We start from the raw sequence: 25,556 nt of genomic DNA, 5'->3' as shown, positions 1-25,556 counted from the left end.
AAGCGGACGGCAAGGGACCTGACGGACATCAGATGGTGAGTATGTACGGTTTGTTTTTTTTTACTTTTACGCTGGTAACCACGGTAAACATCGGGTTACTAAGCGCGGCCCTGCGCTTAGTAACCCGATGTTTACCCTGGTTACCAGCGGTCGCATCGCTGGATCGCTGTCACACACAACGATCCAGCGATGACAGCGGGAGATCCAGCGACGAAAGAAAGTTTCAAACGATCTGCTACGACGTACGATTCTCAGCAGGGTCCCTGATCGCAGTAGCGTGTCAGACACTGCGAGATCGTAACTATATCGCTGGAACGTCACAAATCGTGCCGTCGTAGCGATGAAAATGCCACTGTGTGACGGTACCCTTAGAGTGCCAATAATAAATGTGCACTTACTCATCATTTCAGATATCTAGAAGTTTGCATAAATCTGTGAGTTCGCAAAATTGATTCCCGCTGAAGTACTTAACTAAAATAGTTTGTAAGAAGCCAAAACCATGGACTAGCAGCATGAGGTTGTCTTCTACAGTGTATGAAAAACCAAAAGAAGCAAAACTCCACATAAGGCCAATAAATAAAAATTATAAATATCTTTATTCTAAAAAAATAGACTATTCAAAAACAAAGCGGATACCAAAGGTACAGGAGAAAAACAGGTGGGATACCTACAGGAAACGCCCATAAATCATAATACGAAAACTTAAAGTAACATATTAAGCATGAAATATTATCAATTGATAAAATAGTTCGCCCTTCATGTGCAAACATGGAACCAATCAATAAAATGATGAAGATATAAATATGCCAGTGTAATTCAATCTAGTATAAAAAGGTATCCTTACTAGCACAGAGGAGGCAAAAAGCAAATCATATCAGTGACATACATGCGTAGCAAAATAATTAATGTAAATCAGTCATATTTACCGAGAGAGGCGCACCCGAGGAACCCACCACACCCGACGCGCATTTCGTTTCGCATTGAAATGCTTCGTCCAGTATATGTACTGTATGACAGATCTCTACATAGGGTTAGGTGGGTGAGTTTTTCATGCTCGGGCTGCTATATTGATGAACATCTTGCATACCCAATAAACCATGCAACAATTTGTTTATTTACAGATTTTCCTGAGTATAACAGACTGTGGATAAATGTTTTTCAGTCATAAGACCTTCATCAGTATGCCAGAAAATAAATTACTGTTAAGTTTTGGTGCAAAACAAGACAAAGCAATAGTTGGAAATAATAATTTCACCACATAGAATTCTGCATTAAAAAGTCTATGAATAAGCAGGTTCTTGTATTTTTAATTTAGTATGGAGAACATTTATCCGTAAGTAACTCAAGGATGCGAATCTACATTGTGCACCTCTACAACTAGTCCAGACAGCCATGGGTTACTTTGAAATGTGCGGCTATACAACCTGTCTGTAGAGATTACATGGGTGAGGTAGAGGTTTGGGTTTTGCAAGGTCAAGCACTTATTTTCCATAAACTCCAATTATGAAGTATGTACTTACAGCTGAAGAAAACCAGTTGGAATAATATTGTTTCATGTGCTATGTTGCCTTTCTCTTTAATAGCTGATATATAAACTCTATTACACCATTATAAGCTGCTAATAGTAAACTTATTTGTGTTTCTTTACATGTGTCTTTGCAGGGCAAGCTTGGTCACAAGGGCATTAACCTCTCAGCCCTCCATGCCTACTGACTGTGATGGAAGAACTTGATAGTAATGTGAGGTAAAACTATACTAATTATGTTTTAATTAACTGATGTTTATTCAAAGAGTAGAAAAATATTTAGAATTGAGAGTCCTCAGTGGTTGATACCTTTTAATGGCTGACTAAAAAGATGATAACAAATTGAAAGCTTTCGAGACTACTTTGTATTCAAAGAGTAACCATTGCTTTAAAGGGAACCTGTCACCCCGTTTTTTCGGTATGAGATAAAAATACCGTTAAATAGGGCCTGAGCTGTGCATTACAATAGTGTATTTTGTGGACCCCGATTCCCCACCTATGCTGCCGAAATACGTTACCGAAGTAGTCGTTTTCGCCTGTCAATCAGGCTGGTCAGGTCAAAAGGGTGTGGTGTCCTCCCCCAGATCTTGCGTAGTGTTCCGTTGGTGGCGTAGTGGTGCGCGCATGCCCAAGGTCCCGAATCCTCTGCAAGGGGTGTGAAAACAACAGCGATGTCCGTTATTCCATTGGTGGTCGGTGGGCGCGGCCATCTTGCTTTGGCCGCAGAATCGGCGCTCTGCTGGCCGTGGCTTCAGGAAAATGGCCGCGGGCATCCGCGCGTGCGCAGATGGCTATCGCGGCGGCCATTTTCGTGAAGCCGAGATGCGAATTCTGCTTCACGAAAATGGCCGCCGCGATAGCCATCTGCGCACGCGCGGATGCCCGCGGCCATTTTCCTGAAGCCGCGGCCAGCAGAGCGCCGATTCTGCGGCCAAAGTAAGATGGCCGCGCCCACCGACCACCAATGGAATAACGGACATCGCTGTTGTTTTCACACCCCTGGCAGAGGAATCGGGACCTTGGGCATGCGCACACCACTACGCCACCAACGGAAAACTACGCAAGATCTGGGGGAGGACACCACACCCTTTTGACCTGACCAGCCTGATTGACAGGCGAAAATGACTACTTCGGTAACGTATTTCGGCAGCATAGGTGGGGAATCGGGGTCCACAAAATACACTATTGTAATGCACAGCTCAGGCCCTATTTAACAGTATTTTTATCTCATACCGAAAAAATGGGGTGACAGGTTCCCTTTAATTTCTTAGTTCATTAATCAATAGTACACCAAAAAAAAACTGTATAATATACTTTATTAGCGAAATCCACTTTTTACATTTATTGTACTGATTAATTACTCTCAAAATTCTCAATTCACAGGTAAAATCTGTCTTCAGTGAATCCAGATCTTCCTATTATTAAGATAGGAGATGGATAGTTTTCCATAGAACTTTATGAGCAACAACTGTCATTTCTGAAGAACTTGCAGCAAAATGTCCATGTCCGTCTCTAACTTCTCCCTTCTCCCCTCATGTCCATGTCGGTCTCTAACTTCTCCCTTCTCCCCTCATGTCCATGTCCGTCTCTAACTTCTCCCTTCTCAATATTGTAGATACAGGGTGCACTGCAGCCGTTTAAAAAGGGTGCTAGGCTAAGTCCAATAATAAATCGACACCAAGAAAAAAAGAGAAAAGAATGGACCAAATTAAGCCTGCACAACCATGTACCAAAAAATATCAAACCATGTTTATTGAACACCAAAAAAGAACATTAAAAGCATCTAAAATACAACTAAGTGTATAACACCCCAATATAATCTCCTAGATGCATAACAATAATATGCAGCAACCAACCATATAACACATGTAGTGATATTTATCACTGAATCCAAATATATAGTGTATAAATACATTACCACATAGATCACAAAATGTGTAGTAACCAGGTCACTGGAAGGTGTAGCCCATAAAGGGTTAAGAGAGACCTAGACAAATAAGGCAAAGTTTCCCACTGAAGGGTCTATATAGACCGCATATCACCGAATAGATACTTTGCTGGATCCGCATTCCTGGTAAGTATGGAACAGCAGGTCAGGGAATAAGGCCAGAGCTGCAAAGTTACAAAACCACATGCCGTGAATGGCCAGTCAGTGGTCAGGAGGGGTTGTAAAAAGCAGAGCCCCACGCGTATCGCCGCTACCGCGGCTTCGTCAGGGGAAGTGGGGTATCTGGTGTTCAACCAACCCATAAATAGAAGCCAAAATCTGTATTATAGCGTACCGGTGTGCTCCCACATGGAGCGGCAGAGAGGAGGTGGAGCGAGAATGCAGCCACATGTAGGAAGATGGAAAAGATACGGAGGCCTCCGTAGGACATAGTCGGCGCATGCGCAGACGCGGCTCGGTGTCTGAGCCGCACTGCGCATGCGTCAGGAGCATGAAGACGCTACGAAATGCATAAAGCGCAGGAATCAAAGGACTATATGGCTATATATATTCATATGCGCAACCGAAGGGAATAATTTCTCTCCATTTTAGATGTGCAAGAAAAAAGTATATTCAATGTGGGTATATGCCAGTGCCATTATAAAAGATACCTCACAATCAGTAGTGGAGTATGTTTAAAGGTAGACTATGATGGATCATAATAAATTGATCCCGCACTAAAGATGAAGACCTAAAAAAGGGGGGAGGGGGAGGGAGAAGGTGCATGTTAATAGCAATCAATAATGACCGTATATCAATCAAGAGTAGAAATATATAAGTTGATGTTTCTTATATATATCCATAGAGGCAAATCTTCACCCGCCCAATAATCCTCCACTAATTGGCACAAAACAAACGATAAATGTCCTTTGTTGAATACTGCTTCATCACTTTAAATCCCCGAGATGGTATCAGCTGTATCCTGAGCCCAAAAAGCGAGGAAACTCAAGTCATGTATAGGGAAAGTCCAAGATGAAAAGTTCAATATTGGTCCTTCTTTAGTTCAAAACATCCGTCCCAAGCGATTCATGCTCCCATAAGATGATAAAACTGATGAAAGTGGTGGTAAAATCCATAGTAAACATCTATCCTAGACAGTCCGAGCTCCAATATGACCGAATAGCTGTAAAATCCCATAAGGCGGATACCAATGGACAACCACCCAAGAGATAACTAGGAAGAAAAGGGAACATCAATAAGGAGAGACGAACCATATCTTTAGAAGCCATAGGTCAATCAAACAGTATAAAAGACATCTGATGTTATGTCGACTGCCACTCCATGGAGATGGATCTACTAACCTAGGAACCCTGTAAATAGGAGTTCCTCATTCAAACCCACAGGGGCCACTGTTTGTAACTTAAAAATCCATTTGGACTCAATTTGGAGAAGTAGCCTACTTTTATTGCCCCCTCTCTCATTGGGGGTAAGTTTCTGCAGGCCCACCACTTGTAAATTGGCTGAGGAGCCACTATGATTGGCCAAAAAATGTTCGGCCACTGGGGTTAGAGTCTTACCTTTCCTCTGATCTGAGGACGCCAAGTGTATTGTAGAAATGTGTTTTTGGGTGCGCCTCCTGAGCTCCTGAGTGGTTTGCCCAACGTATAACATCCTACAGGGACAAATAAGTGCGTATATCACATCCCTGGATCTACAATTGATATAAGACCTCAAGAGATGTTTAGTACACAGAATAGGGTGCATAAAGAGATCACGGGTAGGTGTCATGTGGGGACAGATATTGCAGTCTCCACATGGAAATGACCCTTTCAAGGTAATACCTCTATTGAGTTTAATCGTCGGTCTCTTAAAGTGACTCCGAGTCAAAATGTCCCTAAGGTTAGGTGCACGCCGTGCTGTGAGCAGGGGCCTATTGCTAGTGACCTCCGAAGTGTGTATGTCCGTTCGGAGAATCTGCCAGTGCCTAGACAAGATGTCACTGACCTGTTGCCAATTGTTGTTGAAATCAGTGATAAACCTGGTCTGACTCTCCTGACTTCGTCTCCTGGGGGATAAAAGAGACCCTTGATCTTGCCTCCTCGCCCTCTGATAGGCTGTGGATATTACACGCTTAGGATATCCCCTGTGGCGAAACCGATCCGAAAGCTCCCGAGCCTGGGTCAAAAAATCGGTGTCAAGGGTACAGTTTCGTCTGGTGCGTAAAAACTGTCCCGTAGGGACACCCACCTTTGTATGCCAGGGGTGGAAGCTAGAAAATTCCAGAAGTGAGTTCGTTGACGTAGGCTTTCTAAAGAGGTCAGTGGCCAAACGTTGTTCATGCGAAAATACCCTCAGATCCAGAAAGGTGGTGTCACTGGTAGAGATGGAAAATGTGAGAAAAATGTTAACAGAATTGGAATTCAGCTCGTTAAGGAACATAACGCATTCTTCTTTGGTGCCTTTCCAAATAATGAAGACATCGTCTATGTAGCGATACCAGGCGTGGACGTGGGCCGCGAATGAGGGGGAGGAGTATACAAATAACTCCTCCCACCAGCCTAAAAAGATGTTAGCGTAGGCTGGCGCACATCTCGCGCCCATCGCCACGCCCGATCGCTGGAGGTAATAGACTCTGTCGAATAGAAAAAAATTATGGTGAAGTACAAAGGACATCAAATCAAGAAGAAACGAATCATGACCTCTATCCATAGATGTTTTCTTGTCAAGAAAGTACGTTAACGCTCTTATCCCGTCTTGATGGCCAATATTCGAGTAAAGTGATTCTACATCACAAGTAATTAATAAAAAATCACTTGGGAGTACCACCTGGCCACACATGCTGATAAAATGTGAGGAATCTCGAATAAATGAAGGAAGGGAAGAGGCGATAGGTTGAAGGAAGAAATCCAAGTATTCTCCTGCCCTCTCACACATGCTGCCAATACTTGACACGATGGGTCTGCCGGGAGGTTTAACACTATCCTTATGTATTTTCGGCAACATATAAAATGTTTTAGGTCTTCATCTTTAGTGCGGGATCAATTTATTATGATCCATCATAGTCTACCTTTAAACATACTCCACTACTGATTGTGAGGTATCTTTTATAATGGCACTGGCATATACCCACATTGAATATACTTTTTTCTTGCACATCTAAAATGGAGAGAAATTATTCCCTTCGGTTGCGCATATGAATATATAGCCATATAGTCCTTTGATTCCTGCGCTTTATGCATTTCGTAGCGTCTTCATGCTCCTGACGCATGCGCAGTGCGGCTCAGACACCGAGCCGCGTCTGCGCATGCGCCGACTATGTCCTACGGAGGCCTCCGTATCTTTTCCATCTTCCTACATGTGGCTGCATTCTCGCTCCACCTCCTCTCTGCCGCTCCATGTGGGAGCACACCGGTACGCTATAATACAGATTTTGGCTTCTATTTATGGGTTGGTTGAACACCAGATACCCCACTTCCCCTGACGAAGCCGCGGTAGCGGCGATACGCGTGGGGCTCTGCTTTTTACAACCCCTCCTGACCACTGACTGGCCATTCACGGCATGTGGTTTTGTAACTTTGCAGCTCTGGCCTTATTCCCTGACCTGCTGTTCCATACTTACCAGGAATGCGGATCCAGCAAAGTATCTATTCGGTGATATGCGGTCTATATAGACCCTTCAGTGGGAAACTTTGCCTTATTTGTCTAGGTCTCTCTTAACCCTTTATGGGCTACACCTTCCAGTGACCTGGTTACTACACATTTTGTGATCTATGTGGTAATGTATTTATACACTATATATTTGGATTCAGTGATAAATATCACTACATGTGTTATATGGTTGGTTGCTGCATATTATTGTTATGCATCTAGGAGATTATATTGGGGTGTTATACACTTAGTTGTATTTTAGATGCTTTTAATGTTCTTTTTTGGTGTTCAATAAACATGGTTTGATATTTTTTGGTACATGGTTGTGCAGGCTTAATTTGGTCCATTCTTTTCTCTTTTTTTCTTGGTAACTTCTCCCTTCTCCCCTCATGTTCATGTCTGAATCTAACTTCTCCCTTCTCCCCTCATGTCCATGTCGGACTGTAACTTCTCCCTTCTCCCCTCATGTCCAAGTCATCTCTAACTTCTCCTTTCTCCCCTCATGTCCATGTCGGTCTCTAACTTCTCCCTTCTCCCCTCATGTCCATGTCGGACTGTAACTTCTCTCTTCTCCCCTCATGTCCATGTCATCTCTAACTTCTCCTTTCTCCCCTCATGTCCATGTCGGTCTCTAACTTCTCCCTTCTCACCTCATGTCCATGTCTGTCTCTAACTTCTCCCTTCTCCCCTCATGTCCATGTCTGTCTCTAACTTCTCCCTTCGCCCCTCATGTTCATGTCTGTCTCTAACTTCTCCCTTCTCCTCTCATGTCCATGTCAATCTCTAACTTCTCCTTTCTTCACTCATATCCATGTCGGTCTCTAACTTCTCCCTTCTCCCCTCATGTCCATGTCTGTCTCTAACTTCTCCCTTCTCCTCTCATGTCCATGTCTGTCTCTAACTTCTTCCTTCTCCCCTCATGTCCATGCCTGTCTCTAACTTCTCCCTTCTTCCCTCATGTCCATGTCGGTCTCTAACTTCTCCCTTCTCCACTCATGTCCATGTCATCTCTAACTTCTCCTTTCTCCCCTCATGTCCATGTCGGACTGTAACTTCTCCCTTCTCCCCTCATGTCCATGTCTATCTCTAACTTCTCCCTTCTCCCCTCATGTCCATGTCTGTCTCTAACTTCTCCCTTCTCCCCTCATGTTCATGTCTGTCTCTAACTTCTCCCTTCTCCCCTCATGTCCATGTCTGTCTCTAACTTCTCCCTTCTCCCCTCATGTCCATGTCTGTCTCTAACTTCTCCCTTCTCCCCTCATGTCCATGTCTGTCTCTAACTTCTCCCTTCTCCCCTCATGTCCATGCCGGTCTCTAACTTCTCCCTTCTTCCCTCATGTCCATGTCGGTCTCTAACTTCTCCCTTCTCCACTCATGTCCATGTCGGTCTCTAACTTCTCCCTTCTCCCCTCATGTCCATGTCGGTCTCTAACTTCTCCCTTCTCCCCTCATGTCCATGTCGGTCTCTAATTTCTCCCTTCTCCCCTCATGTCCATGTCTGTCTCTAACTTCTCCCTTTTCCCCTCATGTCCATGTCTGTCTCTAACTTCTCCCTTCTCCCCTCATGTCCATGCCGGTCTCTAACTTCTCCTTTCTCCCCTCATGTCCATGTCGGTCTCTAACTTCTCCCCTCATGTCCATGTCTGTCTCTAACTTCTCCCTTCTCCTCTCATGTCCATGCCGGTCTCTAACTTCTCCCTTCTCCCCTCATGTCTATGTCGGTCTCTAACTTCTCCCTTCTCCCCTCATGTCCATGTCAGTCTCTAACTTCTACCCTCATGTCCATGTCTGTCTCTAACTTCTCCCTTCTCCCCTCATGTTCATGTCTGTCTCTAATTTCTCCTTTCTCCCCTCATGTCCATGTCTGTCTCTTACTTCTACCTTCTACCCTCATGTTTATGTCTGTCTCTAACTTCTCCCTTCTCCCCTTGTGTCCATGTCTGTCTCTAACTTCTCCCTTCTCCCCTCATGTCCATGTCTGTCTCTAACTTCTCCCTTCTCCCCTTCCCACAGAATTCTAAAAACACCAACTGCCATCTCCTATCTCAGTAATGGGAAAATCAGTCTTCACAGAATACACATTTTATAGATTATATCCATGAATTAAGATCAATTCAGGAGGAGAAAGAAGCAAATTTGTCTGATAAGATATATTACACAGTTGCTTATTTTAATGTGTACTGTTAATTTATGAAATAAAAGTTAAAACGATGACTACGCTTTAATGCCACAGTTTAAAAGAGCATTTACACTAGATGATAATTGGCTAATGAATGTTTGTAACGCTCATTCCTGGTGTAAACTTTCCAATGAGCAAAATGCTTAAATAATTATTAACATTGGCAGCATATCAACTGCGTAAAAAGGATTTGTGCTGATAACATGATGCTGTTTGTGGGGATAAAAACAATTGTATTAATGATTATATAGTTCCCATTGGCCTGCGTAGACACATCAGTAAATGAGCACTCAAATCTATATATATAATTGTCTAAGGGGTACTTCCGTCTTTCTGTCCGCAACTTCCTTAATGGAAATCCCGCATCGCTGATTGGTCTCGCCAGCTGCCTGTCATGGCTGCCGCGACAAACCAGCGACGGGCAAAGTCCGATTAGTCCCTCCCTACTCCCCTGCAGTCAGTGCCTGGCACCCGCATACTCCCCTCCCGTCACCGCTAACACAGGGTTAATGCCAGCGGTAATGGACCGCGCTATGCCGCGGTGTAACGCAGTCCGTTATCGCTGCTATTAACCCTGTGTGTCCCCAACTTTTTACTATTGATGCTGCCTATGCAGCATCAATAGTAAAAAGATGTAATGTTAAAAATAATAAAAAACAAAAAACCTGCTATTCTCACATTTAGTAGTCCGCCGAGGCGTGCGTGGCTCCCGCCATCTTCCGTTAACAGAGATGCATTGCAAAATTACCCAGAAGACTTAGCGGTCTCGCGAGACCTCTAAGTCATGTGGGTAATTTTGCAATGCATCCTGGGAACAGAAGGTGGCGGCAGCCGCGCACGCATCGCCAGAGCTTCGCTGGATCCCGGCGGGTGAGTATACACTGTGTTCCAAATTATTATGCACAAAGAGTTTAGGAGTGATAAGGTTAGAATTTTTTTGTTTGTCATTTAAACTCATTGATGGTGATGTGTGTCAGGGCTCTTTATATCACTGAAAGCAATTGCAGATACCTGTGCAAATTAGTTTGGCAGGTGTGTCCAAATAAAGGCAAGACTACTTAAGAAGGCTGTTCCACATTATTAAGCAGCCTACATTTTTGGCCAAAATGGGAAAGAAAAAGGATGTGTCGGCTGCTGAGAAGCAACAAATTGTGGAGTATTTAGGTCAAGGCATGACTACAATCAACATTGCCAAGACATTTCATCGTGATAATCGCACAATCAAGAAGTATGTAGCTGATTCCCAGCACACATGTGTGTGTGCTGATAAGGAAAAATTGAGGACTCTTTCCAACAGGCAATTGCGTAAGGTTAAAAGAGCAGCTGCAAAAATGCCTTGTCATAGCAGCAGACAAGTTTTTGAAGCTGCTGGTGCCTCCAACGTCCCCAGAACAACAAGATGCAGGGTCCTTCAGAGGTTTGCAGCTGTGCGTAAGCCATCCTGTCGACCACCTCTATCCACTGCACACAAGCAGAAACGGCTCCAGTGGGCCAAACGATACATGAAGACTGACTTCCAAACTGTTTTGTTCACCGATGAGTGACGTGCAACGCTCGATGGTCCAGATGGATGGAGTGGAGGATGGCTGGTTGATGGACACCCCATGAAAACACGGCTAAGGCGCCAACAAGGAGGAGGTGGAGTAATGTTTTGGGCTGGAATCATGGGGAGAGAGATTGTCGACCCCTTTATGATCCCTGAAGGGGTAAAGATGAACTCCATAATCTATGTGGAGTTTCTAAAATAACACTTCCTGCCATGGTTCAAGAGGAAGAACCGTACTTTCCGCAGCAAGATCATTTTCATGCATGATAATGCACCGTCTCATGCTGCAAAAAACACATCTGTATCTCTGGCTGCTATGGGCATAAAAGAGGACAAACTTATGGTGTGGCCACCATCTTCACCTGACCTCAACCCCATTGAGAACCTCTGGAGCATCATCAAAAGGAGTGTCTATGATGGCGGGAGGCAGTTCACATCTAAGCAACAGCTCTGGGAGGGTATTCTGTCCACATGCAAAACAATTGAAGCAGAAACCATCCAAAAACTGACAAATTCAATGGACGAGAGAGTTCAGAAGCTTCTTTCGAACAAGGGGTCCTATGTGCAAATGTAACATCACCTAGAATAAAGTTTTCACTTGAAAACTGTTTGATTTAATTTTGTAATAAGCTGATAATGCTTATAACTTCACAATTGACCATTTTTTTGCTCAAAATAAAAAAAAAGGTTGAAAACTCTGCTGTACATAATAATTTGGAACATGCATTTTGAGTGTTTATTTTTTTTAAAAGATACTGTTTTCATAGGCAGTTTGTTCCAAAACATTGCAATTATACTAGAATAGTAGATGACTGGAAAATAACAATGACTGCAATTCAGATAGGTAATTTAGAGAAAATATGAGGAAATATTATTTCCATAATAATTTGGAACACAGTGTATAACTATTTTTTATTTTAATAATTTTTTGAAATCGGGATATGGTGCCCACACTGCTTTATACTATGTGGGCTGTGTTATATACCATGCGGCTGCTATGTACTATGTGGCCAGTGTTAGATACTATGTGGGCTGTGTTTTGTACTGCATGGGCTGTGCTATATATTACGTGGCCTGTGTTATACAGTGGGGCAAAAAAGTATTTAGTCATTCAGCAATAGTGCAAGTTCCACCACTTAAAAAGATGAGAGGTGTCTGTAATTTACATCATAGGCAGACCTCAACTATGGGAGACAAACTGAGAAAAAAAAATCCAGAAAATCACATTGTCTGTTTTTTTATCATTTTATTTGCATATTATGGTGGAAAATAAGTATTTGGTCAGAAACAAACAATCAAGATTTCTGGCTCTCACAGACCTGTAACTTCTTCTTTAAGAGTCTCCTCTTTCCTCCACTCATTACCTGTAGTAATGGCACCTGTTTAAACTTGTTATCAGTATAAAAAGACACCTGTGCACACCCTCAAACAGTCTGACTCCAAACTCCACTATGGTGAAGACCAAAGAGCTGTCAAAGGACACCAGAAACAAAATTGTAGCCCTGCACCAGGCTGGGAAGACTGAATCTGCAATAGCCAACCAGCTTGGAGTGAAGAAATCAACAGTGGGAGCAATAATTAGAAAATGAAAGACATTCAAGACCACTGATAATCTCCCTCGATCTGGGGCTCCACGCAAAATCCCACCCCGTGGGGTCAGAATGATCACAAGAACGGTGAGCAAAAATCCCAGAACCACGCGGGGGGACCTAGTGAATGAACTGCAGAGAGCTGGGACCAATGTAACAAGGCCTACCATAAGTAACACACTACGCCACCATGGACTCAGATCCTGCAGTGCCAGACGTGTCCCACTGCTTAAGCCAGTACATGTCCGGGCCCGTCTGAAGTTTGCTAGAGAGCATTTGGATGATCCAGAGGAGTTTTGGGAGAATGTCCTATGGTCTGATGAAACCAAACTGGAACTGTTTGGTAGAAACACAACTTGTCGTGTTTGGAGGAAAAAGAATACTGAGTTGCATCCATCAAACACCATACCTACTGTAAAGCATGGTGGTGGAAACATCATGCTTTGGGGCTGTTTCTCTGCAAAGGGGCCAGGACGACTGATCCGGGTACATGAAAGAATGAATGGGGCCATGTATCGTGAGATTTTGTGTGCAAACCTCCTTCCATCAGCAAGGGCATTGAAGATGAAACGTGGCTGGGTCTTTCAACATGACAATGATCCAAAGCACACCGCCAGGGCAACGAAGGAGTGGCTTCGTAAGAAGCATTTCAAGGTCCTGGAGTGGCCTAGCCAGTCTCCAGATCTCAACCCTATAGAAAACCTTTGGAGGGAGTTGAAAGTCCGTGTTGCCAAGCGAAAAGCCAAAAACATCACTGCTCTAGAGGAGATCTGCATGGAGGAATGGGCCAACATACCAACAACAGTGTGTGGCAACCTTGTGAAGACTTACAGAAAATGTTTGACCTCTGTCATTGCCAACAAAGGATATATTACAAAGTATTGAGATGAAATTTTGTTTCTGACCAAATACTTATTTTCCACCATAATATGCAAATAAAATGATAAAAAAACAGACAATGTGATTTTCTGGATTTTTTTTTCTCAGTTTGTCTCCCATAGTTGAGGTCTACCTATGATGTAAATTACAGACGCCTCTCATCTTTTTAAGTGGTGGAACTGGCACTATTGCTGACTGACTAAATACTTTTTTGCCCCACTGTATACTATGTCGCCTGTGTTATATACTGCGTGTCTGCTATATACTGCGTGGGCTGTGTTATATAGTACGTGGGCTGTGTTATATACTGTTTGGGCTGCGTTATATACTGCGTGGCCACTGTTATATATTGCGTGGCCTGTATTAACGCATCGGGTATTCTACAATATGTATGTATGTATATATCAGCCACATAGTATATAGCACAGGCCATGTACTATTTGTCTGCTATATACTACATGGCTCCTATATACTACGTGGCCTGTGCTATATACTATGTGGCTGCTATATACATACATACATATTCTAGAATACCCGATGCGTTAGAATCGGGCCACCATCTAGTTATATATAATTGATCAGGGCTAGTTAATGGGCAGAAATAGGTCAATTCAAATGGACCATAAGTGATAATATTTGAAACACTGGCTATCTATGGAATTGTTGATCACCATTGTTTGCTACCATTGTTACTTTCTTTACACGCTGAAATTTGTATATTGTAGTACCTTTACTTTTGAGTATTAGAAAGGAGGACACGCAGGTAATGGTTGGCTGCATTATACGGCAGATCTTCTATATATGCCAACTTTTTCTAAGTAAGCAATGGTGGTATTAGTAGATACCATTTTTGGGAGTCAGCATGTAAAAATATATCACAGCTCGCCAAATCTACAAGTCCTACATCCTCTGGTGCTCGGTGCTGAGATCAAAAACCCTTAGTGGTCTTTTGGAAGTCCAACATTTTTATTTATTTCTTAGCACATTTCTAGCAAATAGCATAGAACACTTATCTGAATAGGATATGGTGAATTTTATTGTACTACATCTGCTACTTGCATTTATGCACTCTAATATTCTCATTAAAGGCATTGTCTGGAGAGAACAATTGATAGACTATCTCAAGGATTGGCGGGGTCCAACCACGGGGACCAATTGGCAAAATAGGGAACTTGCCCACCACTTCATTTCCACTCATTCCCTGTTGGATTGCCGAGCATATGTATATAGGGGAATAAACGTGGATGTTCCACGCTGCTGGTTGGTAGAATGTAGATCCAGGGTACAACCACACAAAATTGAGGTTATATCCTGAGGATGAAGTTGGAAAGCTTCAAAACGCATCGACTGGTAAAAACCGCAAAATCATCCTTGTGTATCATGGATCTACATTCTACCTACCAGCAGTGTGGAACATCCACGTTTCTTCCCCTATATACAGATCTTCAGTGTTGTCCCACGAAAAGATATAATAAAATATTTACAAAAACATGAGGGGTGTACTCACTTTTGTGATATTCTGTACTTACCTAAACAAAACTTGCCACTTTGTGGTTTTCTTTTACCTTCTGGGAAAAAGGTCTTTTATTAAGACCTTGAATGATGACAGCAGTATTAAATCCCCTAAAAGATACCGTAATTCTTTCTCAGATATTACAGCCATCAATATAAATGGTTGTTCACTTTCAGACCATTTTAAATTCTGAATCTATACATGACATTCTGCAATGTTCGTGAGATAATTGTCTCTGACTTTCCGGTATATTTCTCTGAGCTGTTTATATGGCAAGGACAAAGCTGTTTATTTTTTGACCAATATTCATGTGACAAATTGAACCCAGGAGGCCATAATATATGTGTTATGTATCCAGACAACAACTGTGTGCATAAATGTATATTGTATCTGACATTACTACAGCAGTGCATTACAGGTAGCAAATTAAACGTGATTGGGGTGAGAAGAAAAACTTGGGTGTCCTTTAAAAAAGCCGAGGGATGTTTTTTTACAACCTTATCATCAATTAATTACAATAAAAAAATACTTAAACTTCATATAGGTGCAAATAACCAAGGTTAATTTTATTAGCATATTTATTCAGGAAATGACATGGAGCAGTCATGGCAATTTCTTTATGCAAAATTGTTTCAATTTGGAGCAGATTGACAAATCTAATAATCGACCACCTGAAAATTGAAAAAAATTGCTTTTTGCCTGGCAGTTGAGAGAGCCACACATTAACTATCTCAAATTAAGCCCATTGCAGCACCAGTCAGCCACTAATAGGATAATTATAGTAGATGCAGACATAGTGAGGACTCATTGTCCAATTTTTATCGTGTAAACTAGGTATGTAATGATATAGGACATTGTGTCACAAACGCGTTATGTAATTCCACATTGGGTTTTTAATGGATCTTCAATAAAGATGTTATTTTAAAGACCCGTTTGCTGGATTTCTACATTTTTCCTACATGTGAACACTTGTCATACAACAAGGCTTTATCCGCTCATCAGGGATCCTTGTTGCTTGGCGGCAGATGATCCTTTCTACCCACCTAATTATAGACATCTGTCCAGCTTTTGCTGTGCTCCTATTTCCCTCCTTCCTACAGCAGCTGTTTTTCCTGGTTGCTAGGAGAATCGTCCGCCTGTAGTGATCCCAGTGTTGGGCTTACAGTCCTAATATCAGTGAAACTGGCATATTTAGTAGGTTGTGCCATATCAGGACTGGGCTCCCTCGCACTTTTTCCCTTACCCCTTCTTATAACTGTAACCCAGCAATGTACTTCTCTGTCCTGATCTTTCCCACCTCCACCCTCCTCCATATCACTGGCCCCAGCCGGCGCAGACTCCGTGAGCTCTAAACTCCAATCCAGGTTTGCAATGGTTGCAAGCTGCACCTTTAGATCCATTAATTAGGCTTCCAAACAGGTAACATGCTGACATCGAGAGCACATATATTCACCCTCAAATGGCTGTTCAAGGAATGCATACATCTCACAAGATGCACATGAGTCGCCCCGCGAGCTAGGGATACTCGGTACAGGGTCCTGCGGTTCACGGGGGGATGTCACGGTGGCTGCTACATGGTCCGTGGACCAGGGCGTCCATGTAAAAGGGGGAAGGTCTTTAAAGGGATAAAGTTTATGTTCGTGACGCCACCTGTGGTATTCGGTCAGGGTGACCGACGCTGCTTTAAGAGGTCCGCTGGGGTGATGTTATGGCAGCTAGATGGTGTACCTTCCCACAGGTGAAGTGTGTCCCCAGGGCTTCCCGGTGTGTAGATGGTAGGATGGTGAGAGGCGCAGTGGAGAACGAGGACACAAGGTTGCAGTCTCATTACCTTTACTGAAGACTCCAACATCCACAGTCCAGGGCACCAGACCAAAGGGCAGGCAGGGTCCGGCCGGTTTGGAGGCAAGTCCAGAGTCCCCTTGTCCAAGTGGAGAATAAAAGCCTTCCTTTGCGCTGTAGTGGTGTAGTCCCTTACTTCCTATGGCTTCACATAAGGTCCTCACAGATGTTATCTCTCTCTCTCTGTACCCCTGATAGGATAAGACAAAACCCGTGACTGGTGACTTGAGCCTGTTTATAGGATCTCTTAGATGACTCAGCTTTGTGGGGTGTTACCGTGCCTCCTGGGTATAGGTGCGGACAGGTAACATGCAATTAGCTGTCCTGCCGGTCTCTGATGTAAGGTGTAGAGGTCCTCACAACCTCGGTGTTCCGGCTACCGGCGTTTCTGCGCCTCAGAAGGAGGCAGCCTGCTCGGGGCTGGTCCCCTTCTGATATCCTCTCCTGTGCTTCCTCTCCTGCGAGCTTGCTGCAAACAATTCGGCCTTGAATGTTTCTTTCTGGGAGCTGCAGCTCTGTGGGCATGCACACAGCTCCGTGAACCTTCTATCCTCCTCAGACAGCTGTCTGGAGCTAACTGAGCCGAGATCAGCCAGCAACTAACTTCTGTCTGGAACTGACTAACTTTCCCTACAGACTACCAGTTATATATATGTGGGGAGTGACCTAATAAATAGGAGCAGAAGCTCCCCCTGGTGGCCTGGAGTGTGAATGTGTTGCATGTTTGTGTTACCTGGATGCAGTTATCCTTTCTTGCCTCCAAACGAAGCATCACTCTCCCTGGGAGGAAAGCAATGCCACTGCGACGACCAGGACCCTGGGGTGCCACACACAGGTATGAATAAAAAAAGAACTAAGATGGCCAAGATAGATTGCAAAACTACCAATTTAACAGTGTTTTTTCAGAGGCAAAAAAATGCCTTTAAATAATAGTAAAAAATTGAAAAGTGAACAAACAAAAATATTTGCATATGTGCTTCTTGCAGGTTGGTATGCACCATTGATAAGTTCTGTGCTTGCTCAGGAGGGCCTCCCTCTAGGCCCCAAAACAGTGGAATATCCAAGACTCACGAATCATCTGAGGGTAATCCTTAAAAAGTTAGATCTTTTTACCATAATATTATAAAATCACAACAATAGGAAGAGATAGCTATGTTTTGGCCATATCTGTCCTCCTCATGCCTCACAGCTGTACTTTGAGGCCTCAGAAAGGCCAGATATGGTCAAAATGTTGCCTTGCCTTCATATTGTCGTGATATTATAATACTATAGAATAAAGAGCTAACTTTTTGCGGATTATTCTCTAGTGCTTCAGGATTCTTGGTTATTCTACTTAAAGGTTGGTAATTAAAGCAAACCTGTCAGCGGTATTTTGCCAGTAAACTACAGGCATTGTCAGGTTAGCGTTGTTACACTGATTAAAGTGATGCCTGGGGTTCTTGTCAGTGTTAGAAGTTTTCAGTTAATGAGATGCCTGTGCTCTGGGATGGGACTGTAGGCAGAGTCTAATCTAGATCTCTAGGCCAGTGAAGCAAAGAAGAAACCTGCCCACGGGCCGCCCCAAAGCACATACAGTCTGTCTCTATGATGTTAATGCTTTGGGGCAGCCTGTGGGCAGGTCTCTTTTTGTATCTCTGGCCTAGAGATCAAGATAAGACTCTGCCTAAGTCCCACCCTGGAGCAAGAGTATCTCATTAACTGAAAACTTCTAACACTGATTACACAAGAACCACAAGACAGATTTCTTCACACCAGGTATCATTTTAATCTGTGTAACAACACCAACCTGATAATGTAGTTTACTTAGCATAATCCTGCGGAAAATGACTTGCTGTGAGCACGTTTCTTGCCATTTCTAGTGTGTCGAGGATGGTACCAGGAAGCACAAACAGGTAAGGCCTAGGTCAGCGCTGTATCAGCAGCTGTTGGGATCAAGAAGGGCTAGCATTTCTTATATCATTTTAAATAGTCTGAGGCATTTAAAAATAAATCCTTGAGCACCCCTTTAAGGCAGCAGAGCATTTTCTTTACACAAGAAAGCACACTGCGATCAACACACTAACTGGAAATGACATATTACCCTAAGAATTCAATAAAAAGATATTTAATAAATTATATTGTTTCCAGCAGTTTTGGGCTTTATATGTAAAAAAGAAAATTTAAAAATGAAGAAATGTACAGATTAGTAGGAAAAGTAAAACTAAAGAGGAATCACATGGGTGCTACCTGAGCATGATTTTCAAGCTGGAGCAATACAGTGTCAGTAATGATAAATGAGCATGCCCGATCTGTGAGACTAAAGTTAGTATGCCTGAATAACAAACAGTCATTTGTTTGACAAAGTTTGATGAAACAAAGAAAAGTGACTGACGGAGGGGTGTTTGTCAAATTTAATTCAAAAATAAAAATATTCTTGCGTGCCAGACGTATTGTCAACACGCATTGCTCAACTGCAAATCTAGTACTAGGCTGATAGGAATAAGATTATTTTACAGGTAGTAGTTATATTTAGTTAAAGTACATTTCCTGATCAGGGGTTGTGTCCTGAATCAGAGCCAGGTTCCATGCTTCACAAAATTAAGAAATAATATTGGATGACAGTTTCTAATAGAATAATATAAAACCGGAAAAGTAATGTTGACAAAAATGCAGATATTTGTAGATTTTATGTGTAATATTTAGGCTATGTGCACATGTTGCATACTGTATTTGCTTGCAGAAATTTCTGCAAGGTTTCTGCATCTCTTGGCAGAAAAACACAGTTAAAAATACATTTGTTTTTTATTGCATTTTTTATGCGTTTTTGCATGCGTTTTTGTAAATCTATAGAACTAAATAAAGATATATTATTAAAAAAAAAAAAGAATTGTGATGTCATTTCCTTGTTCAACCTCTTAAGCCAGATACCCTGATTAATATTAAATAAAGACACGCACGCACGCACGCACGCACGCACGCACGCACGCACGCACGCACACACACACACACACACACACACACACACACACACACACAGTCACCAGCCTATGTAGGAGCATTAACATAATCAACCTACATATGCTGTAACAAAACAGCAACTACCAGAAACCTACGTGAAATGCAATATCTGCTAATGTTTCCAAAATATTTTTTTTTAATTTGCGTGGGCTCCAACATAATTTACAAAACCAGCAGAGGAAAAGCCAACGGCTGAGGTCTGATGTTAATGTTTTGGGAAGGAGCCAATAGCCAAAGGTTCCCAGGCTATTAATATAAGCTTGCAGCTGTTTTCTTAACCTTTACTGGCTAGCTTACCGAGGAACCTCAGAAAAAAATTGACATGGGGACCCCCTATAAAATCGAACCAGCAAAAGCTAGGCAGGCAGCTGTGGGCTGATATTAATAGCCTGGGAAGAGGCCATGGATATTGGAACCCTCCAGTCTAAAAACATCAGCTCCCAGTCACCCCAGAAATGGCGCATCCATAAGATGTGCCAATTCTGGCACTTAGCCTCGCTGTTCCTGCTTGCCCTGTAGCGGTGGCAAGTGGGGTTCATATTTGTGAGGTTGATTTCACCTTCGTATTGTCAGGTGACATCAAGCCCATGACTTTAGTAATGGAGAAGCATCTATAAGACACCTATTCATTACTAATCCTATAGTTACATGGTAAATAAAGACACGGCCAGAATAAAGTCCTTTATTTTAAATAATCAGACAGACTCCTTTATTGAATCTAAATTTACCATACTTACTGAACACCTAATCCCCGACGCCCTCGTCTCCTGCAAACAATAAAAAATAATAAACCAACATATAATACTATCCTGTCCGACATAGTCCACTTAATACTGAGTGTCCCACAGCGATCTCACGTGTAGAACAGTCACATCGGGATATGTGACCCCTCTACCCAGCCTCCGGCGATTCACTGACATGAGGTAATCGCTCCCGCAGTGTATAACTGATCTGCCCTGAGAGTTCACCAGAGTTCATCAGCTCCGGTGCTCTCACTTAGGGAACTACCGCTGTGTGAGAACTTTCCCATGCAGCAGTGCCGTGAGTGAGAGCACCGGAGCTGATCAGCTGATGAACTCCAGTGAACTCTCATGGCGGCTCAGTGATACGCTGCGAGAGCCATGGATACCTAAGCTACTGTAATGCCCAGCACATGGCCTAAGCAAAATAGCTGATCAGAACAACTAATCTACATTTCTAATTGGAATTATTTGCAAGCATTATTATTATCACTGTTTGCAAGTCAGTTATTGACAGCGGCAGACGGAAGCGCGTAACAAGTCCAGCCCATTGTCGCCCCTGTCAGGTTATAGTGGGGTGCCAATGGTTTGTCATGACAGCCAGGGGTCTGCAGAAGACCCCTGTGCCATCATTATGATACTTTTGTGAATGCCGGCTTGTGGCTGGCGTTCATAGGCAGACCTGCTATTTATAGTACAAGTCATTGGACAATTGCTGCTTCAAGTCTCCTAAGGCCTCTTTCACACTTCAGTTTTTTGGCGTCAGTCTAAAACCGCCAGTTTCCTCAAATAACGGATCCGTCATTTTTTTTTGGCGGATCCGTTATTTTCCCATAGACTTGCATTGGCGACGGATTGTGACGGATGGTCGTCAGTTCCATCCGTCATGCGACGGATCCGTCGAAATTTGGCGGACGTTGTCTAGATATAGACGGACATTGAAACGTTTTTTGTCAACGCCGAAATGACGGTTCGCAGCGGATCCGTCGCGTCCGTCATTCCATAGAATAGCCGCCTATGGGCGACGGATCCGTCGCGACCGTCATTTCGGCGGATCCGTCGCCCCAATCCGTTTTTTCAATTGCGCATGCTCCAAAAAGTAGATACTTTTTCCAGACAACCCCAAAGTAACGGATCCATCAAAAAACCGGATCCGTTGGAACCGTTTTCTCAACAATTGTGACGGATCCGTCGATCCGTCACTATGTCTGAAGTGACTGACGCCAAACAACTGAAGTGTGAAAGAAGCCTAAGGGGTCAAAATAAAATAAAAAGTGAAAAAAAGAAAACAAAAAAACACAAGTTAAAATCACCACCCTTTTGCCCCATTAAAAATAAAACAAATAATTTAATCTGGTGTGTACACTGCGTAAGAGAAACAAAATTAAAACACCAGAATTAAGGATTTTTGGTTGCTATAACATTGCAACAATGGGCGATTAAAACATTGTATCTAACCCAAATTGGTCTTAATAAAAAACATCATCTTGGGGCATAGAAAAATATGAGAATGTTACAGGTCTTGGAAAATGGCGACAAATGCAAAAACTTTTTTTTATACAAATATCTGAAATTTTTTTCACCACTTGAATAAAAAAATAAACTATGCATGTTTGGTATCTATGTACTCGTACTGACCTGAGGAATCATAGCACAAGGTTAGTTTTACAATATAGTGAACATGGTATATAAAAAACCCAAAAAAAACAATTTTGGAATTGCATTTTTTTTTTCATTTTCACCGCGCTTGTAATTTTTTGTTCCGTTTTCCAGTACACTATATGGTAAAATCAAAAGTACAACTTGTCCCGCAAAAACCGAGCCCTTACTCGGCCATATTGACAGAAAAATAAAAAAGGAAAATCGCCCGGGTGTGAAGGGGTTAAACTTTTTTTTTTGAGATGTAAAGAAACGTTCAGATATAATGTGTGCCATTAAAAGCTAGTTTAGGAAAGAATAAAATAAAATCATATAGAGACGTAGATGAACGTGTGTGTCGTTTGATGTAAGGCGCACGCATTCTCCATATTCGTCCTATGCAGGCGCGCAAAAGTGAACCGAGCCTTATGCAAAACATTTACTGTATAAAAGTAAAAATGAAGTGAAGGCGCACTAGGGATTCCTAGCCAAAGTTTACTTTTATGTACATTAGGCCACTATACAGCATGACTGGAAATGTGTCTCGACGCTGTGACTAAGAGCCCTAATATAAAACAATTGTCGTAACGTAACTATAGAAAAATAGAAAAAAAAAACCACAATTGTAATGTTTCACTGATTGCAGATAAAATACACAGGGTGGAATATTTTCACAAAGCACATCTCAATATATTTTATTTCTGAGTGCAATTAGCATTGCTGCTGACGGTCCGTCTGTTTCCAGGGAGACAATTTATAGCACAATTCGTCAATCCGGCCTTCCTAACAGCTCAGCCAACACTTTACTAATGGAACATTTAAAATCCGGTTCCAGCAAATGTCACTTAATATAGCACTCAGGCTAACCAATGGAATTTAATTCAAGAGATGATCCCGTGGCAGCGAACTGTTCATTGGCATTTTAACTCTGAACCTGTCAGAAATTGCATCCTGCTTATACAGAGAAAGGGTAAGCTACGTCATTTCCATCATGAACATTGACACTCCAGCTGATAATCTTCTGTTGTACTCTCTGACTATGCACGCGCTCATCTCCATTGTGTGATTTATTACAGGCTTCCTAAAATGACTATTAAAGGTAATCTGTCAATGGGTTTTTGCCACCTGACCTGAGAGCAGCATAAAGTAGACACAGATTCCAGTGATATCTCACTGACTGGGCTGCTTGCTGCAGTTTTGATATCATCACTGTTTCATCAGCAGGGGATTATCAATAGAAGAATAGTAAACCTGCTTCCATGTACTCCTTCATATTCATGATGCCTGTGTAACACTGCCCCACTACTGTTTGTCAGCTTTCTGCCTATGTACAATATACACAAAAATTTGCCAACCAGTCATGTGGGCGGAGTTATATAGAGTCTAGTATTCTGAGAACTGGTAGATTAGCAGCCTACAAATTTGTGATTTAATCTAAAGGACAACCCAGTAAGTGATACATTGCTGGAACCTGGGTCTTTACACCAGGATGGTCTGAGATAGCGCAGCAGGAACCTGGTGACATATTCCCTTTAACGATATTCTTAAACTAAAATTGACATTTCCTGTAATGAACCTTGGTGGTAAGGGAACTGTATAGAAATCTGGTCAATAAAACTGCAGTTTGGCTATGTGCACACAGAAAAAAAGTTTGCTGAGTTTTCAGAGCGGATGCTCAAAGTTTTTGAGGAGTTTTGAGGTGTGAAGGAGGATTTGGAGAGTTTCTGCTCAGTTTCTGCTATGCAAAACTCCTCGAAAAACTCACTGTGCACATAGCTTTTTATTTATTTTTAGCTGGGAAAGTTTTATATTTTTAAAAAAGCATTTTAAAAAGGTTGGCTTTAAAGAGGACCTGTTATCTCTTTGTCGTAAATATCTGTATTCCCGCAAATCCTTCTTTTCTAAGTTGTGTTTTTCCTCCTTTATTCTTGCTGGAAATGATAACTGGATGTTACCGTTTCAGGTTGTGTGTCTACAGAGTCTTAGGCCTCATTCAGACAACTATGATTCATGTATGCGTTCCATTACTTTCACGGATAAAATACATATCCAGTAGAATCTACTGTAGGTGCTGTTCCCATTTTAGGGATTCCACTAATTGGCGGCGGTTCAGGTAGTCACAGGCAGCAAAGTCCTTACATAGGAAGATCTACTTAACTTCATAAATCTTCAAATGAAAACAAATTGTCTTTTACCGTCAAAACAGAATAACATAAAATAAAACAGTACCTCAGATGTACGGGCTCCTCCCGTTTACACTGGTCTCCACTAGGGTTGAGCGACTTTGACTTTTTTAGGATCGAGGCGGGTTTCGCGAAACCCGAATTTGTCAAAAGTCGAACCTAGTGAAATCGGCCGATTATCGCGCAAAGTCGGGGATCGACCGAAACACGAAACCCAATGTAAGTCAATGGGGAGCAAAGTCGGCAGTGAGTGGAGGACAGGAAAACACCTACAGTGCCCATTTTAATGTCAAAAACATCAATTTGTGTCACTTAAGCTTGTGAATCTTAATTTACCTTATAATAATAGTTAGGCATTTAAAATTGGGGGTCATTTGGCTAAAGTTGAGGGGGGTAGGGCTGGCTCAAGTTATCCGTGGGCCCAGGAAACGCGGACTACGTCATGGCGGTGGAGCAGGGAGAGGTCAGTATTTCAACTTTGCAACTGAGCACTTGAGACTTCATCTCCATGTCCTATATCACTGAGGCTAGCCACCTCAGTGACACATACCTCCCATTCAAGACTTATCTGGCTGCTACCTTACAACATACATGTTTTTTTGCAGACCATGTGTCCTTAAAAAAATCGGAGACATATAGTTTTTTCTATCCAAGTCTGAGAGCTCAGTTACCCATTCAGGTCTAAGGGGCTATTAAAAATCACATAGAGTATTTTTTTTTCAAAGAAAAACATTGATAAAACATTGATGGTAAAAACTGACACACGGATCAAACACTGATGAAAAATCATTGAGATCTTAATGAAGCCTTAGGCCATATTCATACGCTCAGTACGAACTATCATGTGAATTATGGTATCACAATATCATGTGAAAAAAGAGGACACATTGGAATTTACTCGTCTGTGTTGACCCAAGCTACATAACAAACATTTCATTTTATGTCAATTCAGATTAATCATAAAAAAGGATTAAAAACAATGGCAGTCTTTTTGTTTGTCCTACCTCACCAACTATTGTATAAAAAGTGAACAAAAAGTCAAATATACCTCCAAAAGGTACTAGTCAAGAGTCAACTCATCCCACAAAACTTTAACCCTAGAACGCATACCTGGGGCCTCGCAGGCCTGCCAGGTTGCTTGTTTTCTATTTTCTGTAAAAGTACTTTAGTTAGAATTTTGAAAATCTAGGTAATCCTCAGGTATATAGTTGTTAGTAATTTCCAGTTATTCATATATTTTTATGTTACAGACATTTTGGTATAACAACCTTTTTTTGGGACTACCCCATATTCACGCACCTGGGGCCTTTTAGTCCTGTACTAGGTTTACATGTGATACTCAGTCTTTTT

At 42.2% G+C, this 25,556-nt stretch overlaps 1 protein-coding gene across 3 annotated transcripts in view; it reads left to right on the top strand.

Annotated features, from left to right (window-relative positions):
- The window catches only part of HTR4 (5-hydroxytryptamine receptor 4), a 922,564-nt gene that overhangs the window by 364,822 nt on the left and 532,186 nt on the right, over positions 1-25,556 (top strand). For all 3 annotated transcript variants that reach the window (XM_077265736.1, XM_077265737.1, XM_077265738.1), the window contains exon 2: positions 1,663-1,744. In XM_077265736.1, coding sequence (XP_077121851.1) covers positions 1,719-1,744 — 26 coding nt within the window. In that variant the 5' untranslated portion in view covers positions 1,663-1,718. The remainder of the gene's footprint in view (positions 1-1,662; positions 1,745-25,556) is intronic.

This window comes from Ranitomeya variabilis, chromosome 5 (genome assembly GCF_051348905.1).
Source record: "Ranitomeya variabilis isolate aRanVar5 chromosome 5, aRanVar5.hap1, whole genome shotgun sequence".
Lineage (NCBI taxonomy): Eukaryota > Metazoa > Chordata > Amphibia > Anura > Dendrobatidae > Ranitomeya > Ranitomeya variabilis.
The sequence above is the reverse complement of the archived record's forward strand: the minus strand, read 5'-3'. Positions and strand labels throughout refer to the sequence as shown.